The following is an 18975-nucleotide window of genomic DNA, read 5'->3' on the forward strand; positions in this document are numbered from 1 at the left end:
GGTATAATTAACGGCGCCGGAAGTGTTCGAGCATAGGTATATTATCTATGGTTAGAGCATAGATAATGTGGTGTCTATTATCAGGAGCTTATAAGCGCCGAAGACGCTGCTATTATCTATGGTTAGAGCATAGATAATATAGCGCGTATATCTATGGTTAGAGTGACCTGTTCGACAACACGTGATAGGAATTTTGCCTATAAATTAAGCGGCGCGCACTAAATTGTTTTATTATGTGTTAGCGCTTGAGTACAGTACAGTGGTCACGTACAAAGGCGATGCGAGGAGACGACCTTAACGATTACAGTGAGTATATTGTACTGACAGTGGAGAGTGATGTATGCATTTATTCTACATAAGATTCGTGCGAATTGCTGCGGCTTTGTTACAGTATTGTAGTGTACATTCCTGTGGTTTTGTGTTAATAGACTAGGAAGATAAAGCTCAAAGCCTGAGATTTTTTCTCATAAATTTATACATCAATTGACGCAGTTGGCTTCAATTTAAAGCAGGGCAGGGCATACAATTTCAATTCATTTTGTAGAACAGAATGTCGGCGTGCATGATATTCACGTGATTATTACACAATATTCACGTGATTAATACGCATTGTTACAGAGAATTGCAGAAGTCACCAGAAACGTGACCTATCAAAGTTGTGACACATTTCAAAGTTGATGGCTTTACGATTTTGTTGCAAATATTCCATAAACCTCTATGTATACTCCGGTTCTAAGAGACCTTGCACCACAACAAGACATCATGTGTGGTATTTTTAGTTTGAACTTCAAAAATGAATTGATTCGATGGGACAAAATCTTGTGTGTATGATTTTGCTTGTTTTTATTATCATGCAAGGTCTCTTAGAACCACTGTATATATATGTGTGTAGTGTAGACATTCGCTGGGTATAGAGTTATTTCATCGCGTGAGCAATATCACGTGATTAACTCTGGTCGCCCCCACGTCTGCCATTACTGTGTACAAGCGTGAAATATTGAAATGGTGCTGTGTGTGATTTTTGGCTGCAATAATCGTTCAGAACGAGATAAGCACGTATCCTACTACAAGATACCATCTGTAATAACTCACACTAATGATGAACGTGATCGGGAGTTGTCTACAAAGAGAAGAGACGGCTTTCTTGCTGCCATTTCTAGGGAAGATTAACAGTAGAGATGCTTGAAAGCGATTCGAAGACGGATTATAGAGTTTGTTCAAGACACTTTCAATCGGGCAAGCCAGCAAAGCTTTATGATGTGACGAGCCTAGATTGGCTCCCTTCCATCAATCTAGGCCACTCAAGGTAAAATACCTGCATTTACTAAAGGTAAAAGTCAGCTGTCTCCATTAGGAGACGAGGTCAATTTCCAATGTTAGAATACATGTAGAGCGGGTCATTGGTTTAGTACGGCGAAAATTTGCAATATTACAGAGTACTTTGCCCATACAATTTGTGGCAACTGGGGAAGAGGATGATTGTCCACCTATTGATAGAATGATCCATATATGCTGTGCTCTGACTAACTGTTGTGATTCTGTCGTACCTTTTGACTAGTTATTACTAACATTATATTCCATCAATTTGAAATTTAGCATATTGACAGTATTTCATAAATTTTCATTGCAATATTCTACGTATGTCATTGATTCATTAATTTTATTGTACATAAGATTTAGAATACAATAATGGTGATTGGTTAGAATACAATAATAGTGATACAAATTGGTGATATAGCGGTAATCTACTTCTTGGCTTTTTTCCTCAAGAACCTTGGTAAGATCCGGTAGTCAGGACAGTACCACTTAGCTTTACCTTTCAATAGTTTAGTTAATTGGAGACAAGAAGTGTGAAACCATTCAATGGGATAGTCATGATTATCACAAGCAATCATCGTGCCTTCTTCAGGTCGGTGGCAGCAACAATACGTCAGCTGATTAGTAAAGCCTGAATCAGCACCCTCAAGGGTCACACTAGTACTGTTATCCAATGAAGTGCCAGAAGCTGAATCTGTAGTAACAGTCATATCATTAGAAGTGGTGACAGTGGACCTGGTGTACCAGTTACCCATTAATTCTGGTAGCAGACAGGTCTTGAAAAACTGTTCTCATGCCACTTTGCACTCATTCCAGACACTGGTATCCTTAAAAATTCACTCAATGTGCATGCCTGCTCCTTGGTCATGATCCATTGCAAATGTGCACACACAAAATTCATCATAAGAAACATCACAAACATGAAGCTGGCATTGTACCTGATAATAGTAGGTATGGGTGTGGTCCAGAAATAGCTTCCCATTAACCTTTTTCAAGCAGAATTTATGGTCGTCAGATGCACTTTGTATATCTGTTCCTCGATGGCAATAAGGATACTTGATTTCTATAACACTCTTTCCATGGTAACTGCAATTAATAATGCCATCTGGTGATGCACAATATGTGGCCATTTTGGATGTATCACTAAGCCACTGTCTGTCACAGATAACTCACTGTGCTTTACCTTACTTGCACTTAGATACATATCTCTTGCATCTTTCTCATGCTTGCAGCCCCATTTAGTAGCAGGACATGTAAAACTAAACGCCTCTGGATAACAAATAGATTTGATCAGTGACTGAGCCGGGTTTCCAGGATTCGTCCGACAAACAGCTTTCATCCGTGATGCTGTAATGCGGCCTGCCCTATATTTGAACCATAGCTTGGAACTGCATTGAGATCGTGTAGCTTGTCCAACCTTTGCTGCCATCTCTCCACTGATATCCAAAGTAACAGAGTCACACTGTGCTAACAATTCCAAATAGTTCATCTGTACACATTGTGGTTGCTTTAATGACGTTAAAGGTTGAAGGAAAACCATCATACATCAGCTTAGGTACATATGCAGCACAATGATCTGATGTTAAAGACAGAACACCTGGCCTTGTTCCTCCACAACTCAACTCACCAAAGAGTAACGCCAGCTCAGTCTCAGTAGACCTCTTTCCTCGTGGTGCCACCTTTGGAACAGGTTGTTCATTATTATTGCCATCAATCATTTCATCGAGCTTTCTCTTCTTTCCTTTGGCTGACGTAAAATCTATTTCCTTAATTGGAAGGTATTCAACATTTTTTAAGTATGATGGAATTATCCACTGGCATTCTTCCTGCGTGCATGTTCTCGTGCCTTCCATTCTGGCTAATGCCTCCAAATAATAAAGAATGGCTGCAATATGACCGCATGCTTCTCCCAGTCCAGCCATGCAGTCACAGTGGGCACAACAAACTTCCCCAGATAATTTCAAAATAATCCAGCAACTCAGAGGCTTCTCATTCATCCTTTGTGAGTGACGAACCTACAAGCATTAAACATCAATTTATAGAGCCTATAAATGCATAACACAGAAACTTACTCTGCCAGTAGTGAGATATTTACCAGCTATCTCCATCGTAGAGATGTCTTTAATCCAACCAGACACGAATTGGTTGTATGCTTCCAGGCCTTTACGTGCTTTAAATTGCTCGGATGTCATAACTAGTCTTGAGTACCAGATAAGACACCAAATCACACGAGTCGACTGGCACAACTCCACGAAATAGCTCCCCACCAACAATCTTCCCGAATGGATCATTCCCATTAATTAACTCAATCTTCGATTTATAACGTCTCTTGTCTTCTTCGAGCAATCCTTCGAAATACGAAGACATTTGAGGCACCATTGTCAGTGACGAAGAAGTTGACATAGCAGATTCACAGAACACCTGTACACAGTAATGGCGGACGCGGGGGCCACCTGACTTAATGACGTGATAATGCTCACGCGGTGAAATAACTCTATAGTGTTTTATAGGGGAATTGTGATGTCACGCCATGATTGGGCTGCAAAAGCTTCCAATCCTAGGTGGGATGTGACATTGATAGGTGCATCATTAGTGATGCCTGTATGCTGAGGTTTAGCTAAAGTTTGTAACACCTTTTTCTGCTATGCCATGGCAGAAACATATCTCTATGTATTGTTTGATAGTTGGAGGCTTTTGATGATGTGACCACAAAATTAGCAATTGTTATTTGATTGGAGTTTATCTTCTTTCATTGATTTCTGAAATCGATATCCTAGAAATCATCAATAACAAGTGTAATAACAGTTTTACACGTTTATATATTTTTCTGTATTGAACTGTAGACCCTTGATATATGTATAGAATGTAGAAAGGTCATGCATTGGTCTTGCACTTGTTATGTATCAAGCTTTTTCTGCCATTATTATATGTACCGCTTTCACACCTCAGAAAGCCAGTGTATATTTATCACATAAATATTGCTCTAGTTCAGGAATGTTGATGGTGTATACACTGTATAAACAGTGCATTTATCTTGTTAAGGCAATGCGTTTACTCAAGATATTGCACAGTTATCATGTTAAGGCATTAAGGTGGTGGTATATCGATAACCCACACACATAATTAAAAATACTGGACCATGGAAGGAATTGTTGCTTGCTTCATTGTATCCTTGTAAGATACCTTTATAGTGAGTGAAATTATCAAAGAAAATGTAGGTGTCAGTTCCCATCCTACCCCGAGATACCGGGGAATTTGCTATGCACCATTCTAGGCAAATGACTCGCCAATTACACTGGTTAAGTCTTTGAAACTTTTCCTAGGGCCTAATTTCATCATTCTTACCAGCTTTATGGATTAGTTTTCATTGATCTCTCGTTAGAATATGGTACAAAAGCAGTCTTTGCACTTTGTTGAATCATATTTCCGATCCACGACTATGCTTTAAAAAAAAAACGATCCATAGAGCTGTAGAGATATTTTTAACCTGCCATCAATCAAAAATTTGATCGCCTAACGTGTTGTTTTGGAGAGTTATTTGCTCTGATAGGGCCTATCATGTACCATAAAGCAATAAAGTTGGTACACCCGCTAATTGACGAAGACATACAAGCGCCATGGTGAATCGTCATCACAAGTGCAAGACATGCATGGATTCATGGCTTACCACAGGTACATCACAAAATTGCTACAGCTTTCAGAAAGCTAGTAGTTATGGTACCTTTCTTTTGCCACTAATTTATTCATATCAAGCCACTAACCTGTTAGTGGTTACTTGTTGGCTTCTTAAGATTAATGTGGGCTAATCAGGTAGCTGCCACCTTAAGTTTCTTGGTACTAATGTTAAAATTCTGAAGAGCCTTTTGGATAATGAAGGTAAGCTTAATATTTTATAGACACCTGTCTCAGTTGCTACGTAATGGTACTAAATAGATTTGAGCCATTAGCTGTGAAGCATGACTGTAAATTTATTCATGGATATAATTTATAATTTATTCATGATTATTATAATGAATATCAAGTCGCGCATTTCTCTTTTTGTATATATGCTCGTATTGTTATGCATGTGTTTGAACTCTTAGCACAGCAATGCCTTGACATTATTCTTACATTGTTTCCAGTGTCCACTATCGAAATTCACAAAGCCCAAGATAACACACTCATGAAGCATGACACATGATAGGTGATTAACTCATGTGGCTAATATTAGTTATACCATTGGGTACTTGTGCTTTACCTGGTATAACATGTACCAATACATCTTCCTAATAAGGACGATAATTTTAGTCCCAAAAGGGTTGTCCCCATAAGTTTTATTGTGTAATGGAAGTGTGGAAGTGTGGTATTGAGCAGAATACGTGCACATCTCTAACACCTTAACTTCTTCTCTGTGACACCTAGTTAAAATATCATCAGACAATCAGATACGCAATACAGTGGATGTGGGTAATAAATCTCCATTGCACATTAGCTATGCTCCATTGCACTGTTACATACAAGCTTGTAAACGAACAAACAACCAGTTGTATTGCCAAATTGGGAGGCAGGCATGAGTCCGCAGCACACCTGGTACAATAAGTCTATCTATCTATCTGTCTGTCTGTCTGTCTATCTATCTATCTACCTATCTGTCTATCTATCTATCTATCTATCCAACTATCTATCTATCTTTATTGTTTTTCCTTACACACCCATGTGAGCAAAACTGCTAAATGGTAAAAGCAGCCAATATGTGAGAAATAAAGGCTAAATGAAGCCTACATTGCACTTTTGCACAATATAGGATTTGGCTCTCAGGTGGTTTCTTTTGGCCACTCTAAGTATAGGCTTAGTAGGGAATGATCTTTCCTTACAGGAATTTGACAACTGAAAGATAACAGTGCACAAGTCATAGGCTAATGCATCCCTTTGAGGTGTGTCCCTTACTTACGTGAACAAAAGCGGAGAGCTTGTCTCAAGGCTTTCTCTAGAGAATTTGCATAGAAAAACAGGATAGATAGGCCATATCAAGATGTGCTCTTGGCCATATAATTCAGATAATAGTCAGGTAGCTGGTGAATTAGTGTATAAACTTGTCAATTGGTCATCTTTTTTAAAAGAGATGGTCTTTCACTGCTGTAACAACTTGTGAGCTGATTTTTGCCTTATAGATTTGCTGGCAAGTGGACAATGATGAAATGAATATAGTTGTGTGTAAATAGAAGTGCCGTCAAATTACCAGTACTGCATTCATTAACAACCACATGGTATTAATATGTGACACGTGTGATAGCCAGAATTAGTGTGAGTAGTATTTGCAGTAGTGCATGTCTGGTTGGACTCTTTTTCCTAGTCCATTTGTAATGTCAAATACTAATATTGCTGTAGATGTGATGTGTTCCAACTATGCACTTGGTATGATCATTGACAGTTAATATCACTATGGTCAACAAGGAACAAGAAAGAGTATCATCATAGTATCTAAAACGAGCTGTATAGCCTTTTACGTGAATGGCTGTTTTGTTTTGCCATGAGTTGCAGTTAGCAGAGCTTTCATTGATGTCATTTAGAAATCATCTCAGTAACTGGCCATGAAGTCACAGAGGACACGGTTACAGAATGTTTAATTACCTGTTTGGATTGCAAATTTCATGGCCATGTCTATATATAATACCATTCAGTGTTGACACATATAAGCTGATCAAAACTCATGTGATACTAATAGTGTGTATTGTTATCTATTTATGTTGCTAGGCTAAATATTGATGTGGTTGCTCGTCTATTCATGTGCTTTGATAGTGTGTTAGTTGAGATGATGTATACTTAGGCAGTGACAATGTGTTTGGAACTACTTGGAATTTAAGAGCAACAAAACCATGTACAGTATATATGACACGCTGCTAACCTCATTAATAGGGCCACCTCTAGGACCAAAACACTGGCCTCGATAATGAGGTGGCTTTATTAATGAGGCCATGGGTGGCCACTGTAACAAGATATGGTATCACTCAAATGTAACGTCATCTCGCAAGAGTGTAAGTGATTAAAATATGAGCTAATTAAAGGCCATGACACCCGTTTCACCTGCGAGTGTTCATCCCATTTCATTTGGGATGAATACTCATGAGCGAAAAGGTGCCATACCCTTTAATTAACTCGTGTTGCAACCGCTTGCACTCTTACGAGATGACGTTACATTTGTGTGGTACCATAATCTTACTAAAGAAGTAAGGTTTCACTGAAGTATATGTATACCAAAGCCCAATGTAGTAGTAGGGTAGTGCTAGAGCAGAAGACAATTTCTGGTATAGTGCAATTGTTCTTATCAATAAATTATGCTTTCTGAGTGTGTGTTTGTTAACACCAACGGTGATTTCCATGAGTGCAGTAAGGCATAAAGAATATTATACAGAAGCCGTATGTCTTCCTTGGGCAGATAAGTGCGTAATAGCTTTAATTATTGATGGTTATGTGCACAAAGGAAATTTAGACCGACACAGAGACAAAGCCATTAAAGGTTCTGCATGAATATATTTTTTCAGCAAGAAATTGTTTATACACTCATAAATTCTGTATATTGATTCGGTAAAACTAGTAAATCACTATTGCCATACACATGGTGACATGGATGGGATGCTCTTAAGTAAAACTCATTACAGGGGGTGCACTCCTTGTAGGTAGATGTCTCACTTTAACCGATGACTATGTTTTTTGATCTGTGACTTAGCCACAAATGTTTATACTTTTGGTTTAGGGTTTCAGACTTTCATTTTTAACTGCTGACATGGTGTGGACTTTGAAACCTGACACGGTGTGGACTTTGAAACCTTGCTTGAATGACAAAAATTCTGCGGCCTTGAAATTTACCTACAGTGAGTGCCCACGTGTTACCCAGTAGATTGAGTAACACGTGAGTAACACATGAGCACTGAGGTAAATTGAGCGTTGAATCTACTGAGTAAATGAGGTAAATTGAGCGCTGCCCACGTGCGCACTGAGGTAAATTGAGCGCTGCTCACGTGAGCACTGAGGTAAATTGAGCGCTGCCCACGTGAGCGCTGAATCTACTGAGTAACACGTGTTACCCACGTGTTACTCAGTAGATTCAGCAATGTATGTGGGATACATGGTAAACATCACAGGAATACCGTACCACTTCCTCTATTCATCAGAGAAGATATTGCAAGTTGTAGTAGTAGATCCAGCAATGGCATCCAGAAGATGCTGGGCCAGGAAGCCCCATGCATGGCTAATCATTGTTTGTATTTTGTATATTGCTAATTTTGTGTTTTCAGTTTCACTGTTTTTCTTTTTTATCAAATAAAAACCCACCTCTGTACGAAGGCAAAAACCCAGGAAATGAGCCAGCTCTGCTGGATGGTATGTTTCGCTGCAAGGTAGTTACTCATAGAATATTATTATTGTGTAGATCTGTCTGCTATATCAATGGTTTCCAAATAGAGTAGCTTCTCAGTCATTCTTGGTAGACCTCTGGTGAGGTAATCAACAGATCAAGTATTGGCTTCTGGAAAAAGTACCAGTCTAGTACCGTTAAACATATCCCATTAGTGAGCATCACTAATATATCCCCCTATGACAATGCTTGAATTCCCAGCAAGGTTCTATCCTGAATTCCAGCCGTGGTAGCCTTGCCCCTTCAATACAGTAGTACATTAAAGGTCTAACACCTTAAAAAGGCATCTGTATCGCTTCAAGCGTATTTCTGTCAGAATAAATGATTTTCATAAAAATCATGCCATCTTGTGGTCAAGTCTGGGGTGCCCTAGCTCTCCTTTGCATTGAGAAAGGTCTGGTCGCTCAGCATTACAATGGTATGTAATTGGGGAGAGCCTTAATGATCCTCACCATTAACAGCTGTGAATGATGAATTGGCGTTACTTGCTTGCTTTGCTTGGCTTACCATACATTCAAATTTGAGGCTACTAAAAGCCACCTAAGCACTACCAAGCAATATTACAGTGATAGCTAACCATGAAGGATCTTTTATTACTTCAATTCTCTTTAACATGTGATAGAATATTAGTCCCACATCGGGCCACGTGTGTGTATTATTCCCACCCATGTGTATAATCTATGAAAATATATTCTTTGCATGATTAACAACTAGTCAATCTAAGCAAGCTAGTAGACTATATTGCAATAGCTATCTAAACAAAGTGCATTCACCTAGTCAAACAATGACGTCACAATAATGAAAGTGCATGCCCGAAAAGCATATTAAGTCAGTAATACTCTATTAATTTAACAAAATTAGGCAGTATCATGAATACATCAGTTTCAGCTAAAAAGCCTCTAACTGCTTCCCTTTTGGAAAAGAATGCTTTTTTGGTGACTAATACCATAGATAATAGAGTAAAGGGATAGGAAACGCAAGCGATTTCCAGTTTGATTTCCGTTACGCGTGACTTGAAAGGACAAGACAGTTTTGTGCTCAAGCATGGGAATTAGTGTTCTAAGCAGCGTAAATAGTAATCTAACAGACTACAGCAAGTATTTAGGCCTATGTGAGAGATTTTGGCGAGAGAATTCAGACAGTAGATTTTGTAACAAAGCGTATTGCATTAACCGTTATTGTTACACGCTGTCATACTTTCCTTCATGCCTCGTCCATACCGCTTCTTTTATAGCCGGTTCCACTTTTGAATCTTGTGGTAAGCTAGGCGTGTCACCAACACAGTCTTTTACCGCTGCGTTGTACTGCAAGGTGGTTTAAACTTTTGGTTAAAAATGAAGATACTTAGTCGTTTCTTCAAGCAACAGTTCCTGTTTTGCTCCGATATTTCCTCTGGTTCCCTCTGTTAAATGGTAAGGAATAGGTTTATCACAGTTAAAAGGATAGAATATATTTACGAAGAAAGTTAAGTGGTTTAAAGTAATTTTTGGGCCTTTTTTTTTCACTTTCAATCTCCTTTAATTTTGCGTATAACTTCCTTGAGGGTTGGTACCATCCTATTTCCCTCGATTACTTACTTGAGTTCACTGTAGCAAAGTTTCACAGTTGTTGGTTACAAAATTCTGTCTTTACAACATGTTTCTCTTTGATACAAGCGCAGCAAGCGTAACGAGTATGTTCGTGACGTACTACACGGAATTCCAATAGAAATGTATGTATTTTGTGACGTCACGTTATTGCATTTCCTATCCCTTTTAAGTACTCTATTATCTATGCTAATACAAACAGCCATAGTCATATCACATCTTCACTAAACTTTTTGACTGACTCTTACATAAATTCATGGTATCTATGGTATCTCCAAAACAAATGTCACAAAATTTTAGTGATTACAAATGATTTGGTTGGTTGGTGGTGCCTGTTTTCTGTACATTTTGAATGCTAAAGCGTTGATACTTCCTCTCTATGTGAAGGGGAGGGTGCTGCCAAGCTACTTCACTATTGCTTGTCCTTAGCCTTTTATGTGCCAATCACATAAAGAAATCCGTTTGTGAAAGCCAGAAGTGACAAGCTTTGGGTGGTGGGGCTACCTGCCTGCTTTCCAAACACACAACACCATGACGTAGTAGCACTTACATGGCTTTACTATACACTTATGGTCAGCAACTGAGGATACTGTTCATCTCTTTCTTCAAATACTATCAATGAAATGGGCCTTACAAGTGGTCATAAGGAGTTATAGCTATCTTTTATTTTTTTTCAGTTGTGTCCAGTATACTCACCTTTTGTGCTAGGGTGGTAGGCAGAACATACCATACTGTCTGGGAAAATACTGCTTTGCTGTGGACCTAAGATTTGCTTACAGACCTTATGATTTTTGTTCGTAGATTTTTATTTTAATATGTACCACTCTGCGTGGGCAGTTCAAAGGCACCGCCAGTGCCATAATTTGTATATTGCACTGCTGCAGACCGCAGCGAGTGCATTATAACTTATAACGCACTGGTTGCGGTTTTGTAGACCACAACGAGTGCATTATAAGTTATAATACACCGATCGCAGTGCAATATACAAATATTGCGGTTTTGTGCAGCATAACACAAGTGCCGGTGGCGAAGACCACTACGACACCTCACCTAATAGGTGGAAAGACACTTCACAGATCACTCGGATTCTTTTATAGCCTGACATGTAAAGGTCGATTGTGGGCCATAGCATCACCAATACGTATAATGTTTTCAAGCAGCCAATGGCGATTGAAAAAGCCAACGCGGGTGGCCACCACTCTACTCTACATATATATAAACGTACTTATACACCTTACTAGTCTGGTGCCATCTTAGCCCAGATTAAACTGTAGTCCACTTCGACAATGACTCAATAAAACAAATATATTCTAAATAATACTAACCTTTATGTTCGATTGTGGGAACCAGTTTGGTCATGCCACCAGATTCGAATTTAGCCAGTGTAAATAGTAAGAATTAGACTAGTATCGTTTAGTAGTTAGGTTTTGTTTACTTAAACCGTCTATTTAGCTGCTTTTTTTCGCTCGAGAGAATCACTATGGTGATTAGTCTGGTGCTTAGTCTATATGGCACGCTGGCATGCTGAGCACTACATGATTAGAGTCGAACAGCGAATGCAGGTTAGTGATATAACCCATAGCGTACTAGCTTTCAATATCTCAGGTGGCTGCAGTACTGCAGGGGGAACGTCATCGCAACGTCTGGCTTGGTTACCCACAATCGATGTTAGAAACCTGGCCTTTATTAGTGTTACAGCTGTCTTGTGAGACTCTCCCCACCTATTAGGTGAGTGGTACATAACAGTTATACAACGTGCACTCGTGCTCTGCCTGTATAAATGCACTTGCCTTCGGGCCTAACGGCCCTCAGGCTCGTGTGTTTATATCAGGCAGAGCACTCGTGGCCGTTGTATAACTATATAATGTAGTACACAATAGAGCACATGGAGTGCTATGCAAAAATAGCATGCTAAATGTTTTAGTAGCATGCTTAGGTTCGCACTTTTTGCTATTACCTCTGCTCCACAAAACTTACTGGGCAGGAAACCAGAAACACATACAACTTTTTTTTTATAACTTCAAAATTATTGGGCAAGCCTTAGCATGTTCATCTCCCTTATAAGGGTAAAGGCCAGGCCAAACATCACAACCAATAACCCACCTAAGTGCAATCTTTAGTATCACTATACCATCTAAGTGCTAACCATACAAACCACCCACTGGTGTATACTCATGTACAGTAACTCTGGCCTGTCAACCTTGATTTTGTAAGTTATTGACTGGTATGTTACATTTATACAACATTTGTATGTCATGCACCTGTTTGTTGTGATATGTTCAAATATATTGTCTCTCATATATATAGTTGTGCCAGACTCTCAACGTATTATATTGGCTTTCTGAACTATTTGCAGTTGAGAATATGTACGTACATTGTAGAACGTCTATAAATTGTCATTACTGAAAAAAAATCATCACTACCCTTGCAAGCAAGGAAGCATGCAATAAGACTAGATTGTTATAAAGTAGCATCATTGCCATGCATCCACCTGTGTAGTTATAGTTGAGTACTATGACCCAAGTTACTAGGACAAGTAATCTCTGGCACGGACCTGGAGAGGAGTGCAATCTTTTGCAACTAACTGTACATGTACAATAATTCCATCACAGTGAAGCCACACTTCAAGAAGTGTTGCAAACAACAAATGCAACAAAACAGTTAACACCAAACATGACACGAGATGTTTACCAAGCAATACCAATACTTGCAGGATGTGCGATTTGGAATAGTTTCGTAAAATCTGGTCACATATATAGATAGCTATACTAAAACCAGGGTTAGTTCGAGGACAATAGCGTAGTTACTTGCAAATCCATGCAAGGGTCAAGGACAATACAGTGGATCCTTGTAATCAAAACTTTGTGGTTTTGTTTGGAATAGTGAACCCTATTTTGTTACAACAGAGCTCTACTGAAGTACTCTAATAGAGTCTGCTGAAATGCTCTAATAGAGCACACAGTTGGTGGTAAAATACTCTAATTGAACAGTCACCTTTGTTGTTCAGATTATGGAGGGTTTGGATTACTGGAGTTAGACTAGTAAGGGTTCTTTTGAATGTAATTATTTTATATCCTAGGGCAAATCATAAACCATATTTTCTAGTAATGTAATTGTTGTGTAATAAATAGTATCCTATGATGATACAAATAAATGGCTGTCTAGGAAATTGTTCATCTCTCCTACCTCTGCTTACATGGCTAAAATCAAATTTTTATTCCCATACTCAGAATTCACTGGCAATTACTTAGTATCACTCAATAAGTACTTTGTTATGTTCCTCTTGATTCTCCCATACACTCCACTGTTACAGTTTGTAGGTAATAATATATTCCATAGAGTATGTACATTACAGTGGAGTTTGTTTGCTAGTCACCACTGGGCCAACAGCTACTGTCTTTTATTATTTTTATTTAATGCTTTACAGCACAAGTTCTGAAGGTCTGTAGGACACCAACCGATGTTATATTAAGTATGTTTGAAAAGGCGCAGAAAGAAAAATCCATGACTGGACTTGGGCAGCCTGTCATTACTTGGCAAATGTAAATTGGGCGACTAGAGATGTGATCTTTTGTGAAAGTTGCAACTTTCACTGTACTAAAAGTACTATATAGTCACACATAACTCACATTTGCTTCGTGGTACAAAAATGAAACAAAGATATTCTTACTTTGCATGAAAAGGCGAATGCAGTAGTGCATTATTTCATTGTTTACTGAAGTATATGTGAAATTATTTTTGTAGCCTGTGTTTTATACTCTACGTATTTGAATGGTATTTATCTCAAAAACAAACTAATCTGGTTTTCACTCAGTGGATCACAAATGATGGAAGTTTTCTCCCATAACAGTATTATCATTTATGTGTGATATTGCCATGCATTGTTCTTCTGTTGTTAGCTCTGTAATTGTTACAGCACATCTATGGTAGATTTTGGCTCTATTTTGCTGCACTATATAAAGGCTCCTCTTTCACATTTAGAATGTATGAAGCCAGTGGATGATAGCTTGAAGTTTTTTCTTGTTTAGGCAATTTATTAAGTTTTACACTATACAAATTCAATTTTTAATGTAAAATTTATTAAGGTTTGTGTATTTAAAGTGCTCACAATTGAATTTAGAGTATTTCCTTTATGTGTTACTGTTTTTTTTGTATATAGGTACAGAATAGGAACTCTAGCCAGTTCATCAACATTATGGTTTATGGCAACAAAGCCCCAGCGCATGTTCACGAAGGGGAGGGCATTCTTGGCTGGCTTTACAGCATTTACCATCACATAGTCTACTGGGCTGGCCCTAATCCTCACTGGAGGCTACTGACGCGTTTATTTGTAATAGTCATATGGTTGGGAGTTTTGTGGGCGATACTAGGAGATTTTGTGTTTCCAAAGAGTTCAAAATCTGAAGACTATGTAACTTGTGTTCGTCTTCAAGTCAATGAATCCAATGAGACTGCAGATCCTTGTAATGAAACTGATATTGATGACTTCAGTATTCTTGGAATGTTCCAGTCAGATACAGACAATATTACAGTTGGATACAGTTATGTTAACTGTTGTGTAAACCAAATCAACTTTGTTATTCAAGAAGGCGGTATGACTGATAGTCAAGTAATTGATGTACTAAGAAATGCCTCTGAGCCACTTTCAGCAGAACGCCATGAGAGCATCATCACTAAAGAAGGACAAGTGTTTGCACTGGTGGTCATATTAATGGCTAGTGCTGTTGGTGGATTTATCGCACGTGCTGTACGTTTGCCATCACTGTTTGGTATGTTAGTCGTGGGAATTATGTTGAGGAACATTAGTGCTATAGCTGTGGCTGACAATATTGACCCTGACATTGCTAACTTCTTGAAAAATGTAGCACTAGTTCTTATTACTACTAGGGGTGGAATTTCCATTGATGCTAATGTGGTGTACCAACATAAGTTTGAAATTATTAAGCTTGCTCTATTGCCATCCCTTGGTGAAGCAATTGCTGATGGAATTGCTGGCCATTTTTTGCTAGACCTACCTTGGTTGTGGAGTTTTATGCTGGGCTTTGTTATATCTGCTATTAGCCCAAGTATTCTAATTCCCGGACTGCTAAACTTGCAACAGCATGGCTTTGGTACAAACAAAGGTATCCCATCATTTCTCATCGCCAGTGTATCAATTGATGATGTAATCTCTATCAGTCTGTTTGAAATTCTTCTAGGGATTGAATTTTCTATTGGTAATATTGTATTTAGCATATTCAGAGGGCCAATGGAGATTGTAATGGGACTGGTGTATGGTATTGGATTTGGACTAGTTTGTTGGCAGATACCTCACAGACATGACATGAAGAAAGGTACGAGGAATCGCAACAGGTTAGCCATCATCACAGGACTAGCTTTTTTTGCATATTTTGGTGCTAGGAGAGCTAAAGTGTATGAAACAGGCTTTATCTCTGCTGGCTCACTGTCTGTTTTTGTGGTAGCATTTGTGGCTTCTATTGGTTGGAAGAGAACTGGAAAAACACTTGTTGGCAGAAGCCTTACTATAGTGTGGAAGTTCCACCAACCACTTCTGCTTGGCCTAGTTGGGACTGATGCAGACTTTAGTGCCATTTCCATTGACCTTCTTGCCAAAGGAATTGGTGTTTTGTCTATTGGAGTATTGGTTCGGACAATTGCTGTGTTAGTTGCTCTTCAGGGTAGCAAATTAAATTACAAGGAGAAATTATTTGTTGTTATAGCTTGGTTGCCTAGAGCAACGGTCCAAACAGTTGTTGGATCAGTAGCAGTTGATCAGGCCATGAGAAGTGGTGACCCAAGAGAAGAAGGCTTTGGTAGAACTCTCATTGCTATTGCAGTGCTAGACATTGTGATCTTTGGACCTATTGGAGCTCTGAGCATTGGACTTTTTGGCCCTCATCTGTTATCACAAGAGGGACACCATCATGTGCACATTGAACACAACATTGAAGGTGAAGTTGACATTACTGGGAAAATTGAATCTGAATCAGAAAGCTCTGAGGATGAAGATGACGACGAATATGAAACAGATGACGAGCCTCCATATGAGAGCCTTTCTAGACACATGAGAGATGTACAGCAACTGACATCACATGCTGTAGCAGACTTCCACCGTTGTATTGATTGTGATCATTTACAAGACAAATTGAAGTTTGACTGTTTCCGTCAAATGGTAGACCATGACTATGTCCATAACAGGCACATACACGTCGGTGCCGTGCATCATCATTGCTCAGGATATAGCTCTGAGTCTCAAAGTTTTAAGAGTGTTCACTCAAGTGCTGCCTATCACCACCGATCAACCCATAGCCTAGAATCTGATTGTTACATGAGTATTCAAGAGGAGGAGGAGGTTGTTACTAGTCCAATTTCAGATACTACAGATATTTCTGTTGCTCAACTCATTTCCCATAAACAACATAGTCATCATGACCACCACCATGGTCATCATCACGGTCATCATCATGGACATATTCACGGTCATCATCATCACGGACGTCATCACCATGGGAAACACAATGAGCCTTATGGTTCTCACAATGGTCAGCTACAAGTCAAAATTGAGCGGCGTCGTTCATGTTCCCCTAACTATGTTGTAATTCACCAAGAAACAACATTGTAAAGTAAATTTGCTGTAAGTTTTTTTTTATATATATTACATTGCTGTAATTTTTTTTGTTTGTTTGTACTTTTAGTATAATATATTACAATCATCATTATTAGCTATAAATTCATTATGCTATAATTATACTTCAGTTGATTCATAATTCTTCATCATTTGTATTCATGTATTTCTTTATATTTTACATACAATAAACACATCTTATTCTTATCAGAGGTGATGGCAATCTGGTTGTACAGTAAGCAATGGGTGGTATAATTATTACTTAATTCTCATGTCACTGTGTGCCAATTGTTGCCATAATAATAATATACCAATTTTTTGCAGCCATTATGCATGAGTGATACAATGAATCATTGTGTCCTATGTAATTGTTAATTTACTCAGAATTTAAGTCTATATTGGCATTTGTATATCTGGGACGAATTCCTTTACCTTCCTGTAATCTCCCTAGACTAAAGCTTTAGTCCAAGGGCAATACCAGAGTGTCTGCACAATGTAAGTTTTGCATCACGTCATTGGTCTGTCAGTGCACATGTGACACTTAAGTGCACATGTGACACTTAAGTGCACAAATGGATGTTACAATTGTTAATTCTTAAGAACATGTAAAGCGCTTTAAAATCTATGTATATGTTTTTGTTTTGATGCTTTGTGTATTGTAAACAATTAAATCCAGGAATTTGATGACTGCATGAATGCAAACATACATGAAATATCATCACCACAAAATAGAATTGCTTTTCTTATGTAAATTACCATTATGCAGTTGCAGAGTAGAAGTACAACTGTTACTGCATGGTGACAGGTGAAGAACATGCATAAACAAATTTAAGACAAACAATTTGAGTAGTGTTCTCCTTATTTGTCTAGATCTTGTCCTATTAGCTAGTATAGCTCTCGAAATTCCTTTAGTTAAATTCAAATTCTGGTACTCCATTTTGTAATTCCATAAACATGTTCAAATCAAACTATTGACATCTACCATAAGTGTTATAATTATGTTTACATATCTATATATGCTGACAATGAGTTAGGCTGCATGTTGCACTTATTTTCATGGTATGTGGGGCAATACAAGGAGGTTTGATAAAATCAATTCAAATTTCTCATAATACAAACTTTTCAAATCCCTACCTTCTAATAAGCTATAGGGATTTGATCAACCTATAAAAATAATATTGCCTTACCAAACTGCCCATGCAGTGTTGGGACAGTTACTTTTAAAAGTATAACTAATTACATATTACTTGCAACAGAACTATTTAGTTACAGTTACATATTACCCAAAAAATAAAGTAACTATATTAATATTACATATTATATTACTTTGTGTCCACAGCCTTAAGCTGTCACATGTGAAACTACCACTTTATCACCTGTCATGATTGCATTGTTGGGCAATGTGCAAATCTTGGTTATAAGTAAGAAGCTGGTGTTCATTCAGTAGGCTTCATTACTTTGTTGTGGCTAGGCATTACTCAGTGGATTACTAGCAAGATTAGTAACTTTGTTACTTGTAGTAATAATAATATTATGTAATATTAGACTCGTTACAGTAACTATATTACTTAGGTAACGCGTTACATTTGTAAGTAAAGTAACTTGAATTATATTACCTGTTTTTAAAGCGTATTTCGTTATATTACTTAGTTACCACAAAAGTAATAATATTATGTAACGCATAATGCGTTACATAAGTAACACGTTACTCCCAACACTGAAACTGCCATTACCAAAAGCCCCATGGCCAGGGGTGGGACAAAGTATGGATGCCAAATTTCCACTGTACATGGAGATTAGTTGTTAAAAAATCATAAGTATAACATAGAAATTAATTAAAGATGAGATTACCCTTTAAAATGTTGTGACCCAACTACTGATAGACTGTTCCACATACTAATCATTGATGGGAAAAATGAGTATCAACCCTGGATGAATTTGTAGGGATGGCCTTGAAATGTTGTTTTATTACAAAAAGGTAAAAATAGCCTGTACATGCACCAAATCACCATACAATTATTATAAGTACAAGTCATGTTGTCAGTCCAATATAT

The 18975-nt window shown here is 38.1% G+C and overlaps 1 protein-coding gene across 1 annotated transcript; it reads left to right on the plus strand.

Annotated features, from left to right (window-relative positions):
* The first annotated feature begins 208 nt into the window (after positions 1-208).
* LOC136262969 (sodium/hydrogen exchanger 9B2-like) lies at positions 209-17133 on the plus strand. Its single transcript, XM_066057390.1, has 2 exons — positions 209-306; positions 14456-17133. The coding sequence occupies exon 2, from the start codon at positions 14492-14494 to the stop codon at positions 16916-16918; it is 2427 nt and encodes an 808-aa protein (XP_065913462.1). The 5' UTR covers positions 209-306; positions 14456-14491; the 3' UTR covers positions 16919-17133.
* The last annotated feature ends 1842 nt before the right edge of the window (positions 17134-18975 follow it).

The sequence above is a fragment of the Dysidea avara genome, chromosome 8, assembly GCF_963678975.1.
Source record: "Dysidea avara chromosome 8, odDysAvar1.4, whole genome shotgun sequence".
NCBI classification, from domain to species: domain Eukaryota; kingdom Metazoa; phylum Porifera; class Demospongiae; order Dictyoceratida; family Dysideidae; genus Dysidea; species Dysidea avara.

Excerpts from the sequence above, each read along its gene's own strand:
- LOC136262969 (XM_066057390.1), top strand. The coding sequence starts at position 14,492 with ATGGTTTATGGCAACAAAGCCCCAGCGCATGTTCACGAAGGGGAGGGC.